Source organism: Notothenia coriiceps, unplaced genomic scaffold (genome assembly GCF_000735185.1).
Source record: "Notothenia coriiceps isolate Sejong01 unplaced genomic scaffold, NC01 NC01_scaffold00021080, whole genome shotgun sequence".
NCBI classification, from domain to species: Eukaryota; Metazoa; Chordata; class Actinopteri; order Perciformes; family Nototheniidae; genus Notothenia; species Notothenia coriiceps.
Window position 1 is genome coordinate 109,874 of NW_011353781.1, and position 3,790 is coordinate 113,663.

Below are 3,790 nucleotides of genomic sequence, written 5' to 3' on the forward strand. Positions count from 1 at the left end.
GTGGTCTGTGATTTTATCTTTTTTATCAAAAAATGCCTGTCGAAGATTTTACAGTTTATTCAAATTGTGTAAGAAAGAATCAACAAATATCTGCTACAAATACTCAATTGACAATAGAAACATTTTAGCAATATGGAATACATTTTCACAGTAAAGACACTTTGAATTGATCTCATCCTTTGCATCCTTACTGGGGTACTGAGATGAGGAGGTCCATTTAGACCTTGTTACCAACATTGAACCCTGTCTGCTGCACACAGGCTGACCGGAGTCCATGTTTGAGATAGGAGGGTGTAGGAGCTCATAAACTAGCAGCCACTGTTCCGCCGTACGAACGCCTGCCCACCAAGTGTGAACTCCATCTCTTGGAATTGCATGTTGCATATGGAGATGGCTGATGTTCCTTTCTCCTTGAAGCCGGCCTTTACGTAGAAGGGCACCAGGAAGTCTTCACAGATCAGCAGCGCCCGGCAGAGGCCCGGCATACAGCGCAGGTACTGCAAGTAGCGCCAGAGGAGGATGGAGCCCTTGCCTTGCTGGCGACAGTGACGGTGCACTGACAACACATGGATGTGCACAGTGGGGGTGTCTGGAACATGCCGAGTCATTGCCTCCTGGAGAAAGGGGAATACATAGTCACATGCATCAGAGAAAGTCATTTTTCTTCATGGTTAAACAAGGTTTGGCACATTTTTATTTTGTACATATTTTCATACCTGTGAAAGCCTCTCCTTATCCCAGCCAGTGCCGATGATGAAAGCTACCAGCTGTCCCTCCTCAAACCAGCCCAGCGACAGCTCAGGGCACTGGCCCACAAAGTTAAGCACCTCATCCAGGGTAAGTGGACACTCTCCAGACACCGAGACAAATGCTGGAAGGGGGGGGGAGCACCGGTTTATTCAGTGGGTCATGTCCTGGGAGTAGTAATGAATATCAGGACAATACTACAATTTGAGAGAAATGTGCTCTTTTTCAACTTAATACTGCTTTAACACTCAAAAGATATGTAACATTTATATCTTCCCCAATAACATAAAATACAGTATATCACCTCTACACAAGAACATGAGTCAAGTTCTTAGCTGGTGATACATTGTGTTAAAACGCATATCAGGTTAGTTTTATGGTGAGCAGAAACTTGACTTACCTTCTCTCTCGATCTCAAACACACTGATAGCGTCCTGCGGCGTGAGGTTCCTGAACTCGCTGGCAGGGAGTGTGTGTCGTCTCTGTCGCAGAGGGTTGACCACTCTCACAGGCGTCTTCAGAAAAAAAGGCTTGAGGAACGGTGAGCCACTGACCTGCTGTGTCATGATGCCTCAAGGCAGGAAGATCTGGTAATTTGAGGAATCTCTTGTTAATCACTTTTATTCTCTTCCAGCCTTTTTAAATATAAAGTTTATAAGGATGCAAAATGAGTCCAACAAAAACTTTGGTCTGCTCAGTTTGTCCAACAGACCGTCATGTAACTCACTTCTCTGTCTCCCCTGCCCTCTCTTGCTCCTCTTCTTTCTCTCTGATCTCATACTGTAAAGTGGTCCTCTCAAAGTAGGGTAGCTGTCTGAGCACATGTGTACGCAGTTTCTTAATCCCCTGCTTACAGACAGGCATTATGTTATTAGGGTGTTTCTTTTGTGATTAGAGTTTAGAGACCGTAAACTCTTTAGTTCTATTGTGCATATTTTTAACAGACAGTATTTTGAGTTATCTCCGTTTTGGATGTTGTCAGCACTTAGTTTTATTTTTCTCACACCTTATTTTGTATTTGTTTATCTGGTATTGGATATATTCACTGTGGGATGAATGTCTTTTTGTGACAGTGAAATGTTATGTTTTTTAGGGGAAATCAAAGGCATGATTAAACCCATACAGAGCTAGGATGGAGATTTGCCTCAAAGAGGTTTAGTGCAGACTAATTAAATGAGGGAGCACTTTCTTTGACCGGCCTGAGGTAAACGTGTTTACAGTTTACACAGACTTGTTTGACCTTTTAGTTTTAGCATAAATTAGAACCTAAATGGAGAAAAAAGAGCTTTAAATAGTCCATTATCCTCTAATCTTGAATTTTGAGTTTACTAGTTGTGCAAGTGTCTTAGAGTTTAAAACAGTATTCTTGGTGGATTTAACTTTTCCAAAAAATATTTTCATTCCCAAGCATCTGCAACAAACGAAAGTCCTGTCTTACATTCGTTATGTCTCTGCAGAAAGCCAAGCTTCACCCCTAAATCACCCAGCAGGAGGCATATCCTAATATTTTTTAAAGTACTGCCCCAAGAGATGAGACCAATATAGAAATGTTTTAAGGATTATTGTTTACCCCAACTGTTTATTTTTACTGTTAGATAAACATTTGTACAGATTTGTATCTACCTTTCTGAACAGCAGCTCTCTGTGTGGCCTGGGAGGGTCGGAAATGATTCCTAATCTTCTCTCAAAATGACATGGTTAAGTTTTTTAAATCATAAAAACATCTTTCAGCTTATCAAACAAGCTAATACATTTAAAAGCGTTAAGGAAAGCCTTTAGCTCTCGACTGATCCCACCCACTGACCTTCTCATAGACCCTAATCTCATTTACAACATGTGTAAACACATAACACATACATTTGCAGACACATTTTCTCAGAGTATTATGTTTTTACAGGCACACCCGAAACCTCTGTAACTGAATCCTTATTACATTTCACACTGCCTGTCAGTCCAGCTGAGCAGAGAGCAGTTAACTAATACTGCTGGAGAATGTCTTTATGAAATATGAGACACTTAGCAAATTCATCCTGACATGAACCGGCAAACACCAGCAGGTTGATATATGTGCGCTTAATCAAAAAAATAAAACATGTATGTACTCGTTTCAGGGTGAGATGTAGAGGTATATCATCTGTAATATACTGACGTTAACAATGTGGAATCGAGGAAAAAATAGTGAATTATTAATAGGATTTGTGCACTGTCAAGACACAGATATTCAGTTTCAGCACAATAAATGAGCACACACCCTTCTTCTTTGCCACAGACTGTTCATCCCCCGATTGGCCTTACTTCACTGTTGCTGCATTCATGTTGAGCAGCTAACATGTTTCATTTCTGCTTTTCATAGGAATCTGTTGCAGGACCATGGCAAACCATAAGCAATAATATAAACACAAATGATGTACTGAAAAGTAACAGATAGATACTATTCCAAATTCAAAGATTTTTCCAATTATAACTATACTTTGATTTATTTATTTGTATTTGTACTATATATTATGTGTTTTTATTACATACTGTACTATTACTTTTTTATTACACATGATAACATGACTTCTAAAACTTTCTAGTTCAATTCTATACTTTATTGGCCTACTCTTTTTATGAAATACTATTCTGGGATATTTTTATGATGTTGTTTGACATTCTTAACTATGACTTATTTTAACTAAATGTAAAACATACTATACAATGCCATTATTTATTAAAAAAATAAAAAATGTTATAACATAAAGTAGAGAAACCTATAGGATAAAGCACCTCTATTGGACACAGATCCGACACAAGGCAGGATGTAGTTAAGCAGTCGCTGCTAAGGAACTGTACCTGGTGGTGTTGCTACTAGCAACAGAATGCTCAACTGAAGCCAGCTGCTGGTGGCAGAACATGGACTGCGGCTTCAATGAAATGTTGCTGTATCAAATGGTATTGGGATTTAAAGGGAGACTTGTTTACTTGTTCCCTGTTTGGTGACTCAGATTGTAAATGACCTTAGGCCGACTGGGAGGGACACTTCTCATCCACTTACATCTGAGTA

At 39.5% G+C, this 3,790-nt stretch overlaps 1 protein-coding gene across 1 annotated transcript; it reads right to left on the reverse strand.

Moving 5' to 3' along the window:
• Positions 1-308: 308 nt before the first annotated feature.
• aanat2 (arylalkylamine N-acetyltransferase 2) lies at positions 309-1,321 on the reverse strand. The gene is made up of 3 exons (XM_010780031.1): positions 1,148-1,321; positions 717-871; positions 309-614 (listed from the first exon to the last, which is right to left on the reverse strand). The coding sequence occupies exons 1-3, from the start codon at positions 1,311-1,313 to the stop codon at positions 309-311; spliced, it is 627 nt and encodes a 208-aa protein (XP_010778333.1). The 5' UTR covers positions 1,314-1,321.
• Between the last annotated feature and the right edge of the window lie 2,469 nt (positions 1,322-3,790).

Coding starts and splice junctions, on each gene's coding strand:
- aanat2 (XM_010780031.1), bottom strand. CDS start 1,313: ATGACACAGCAGGTCAGTGGCTCACCGTTCCTCAAGCCTTTTTTTCTG. Junction 872..1,147: donor GTTTGAGATCGAGAGAGAAG/GTAAGTCAAGTT, acceptor CCCCCCTTCCAG/CATTTGTCTCGGTGTCTGGA. Junction 615..716: donor ATAAGGAGAGGCTTTCACAG/GTATGAAAATAT, acceptor CCCTTTCTCCAG/GAGGCAATGACTCGGCATGT.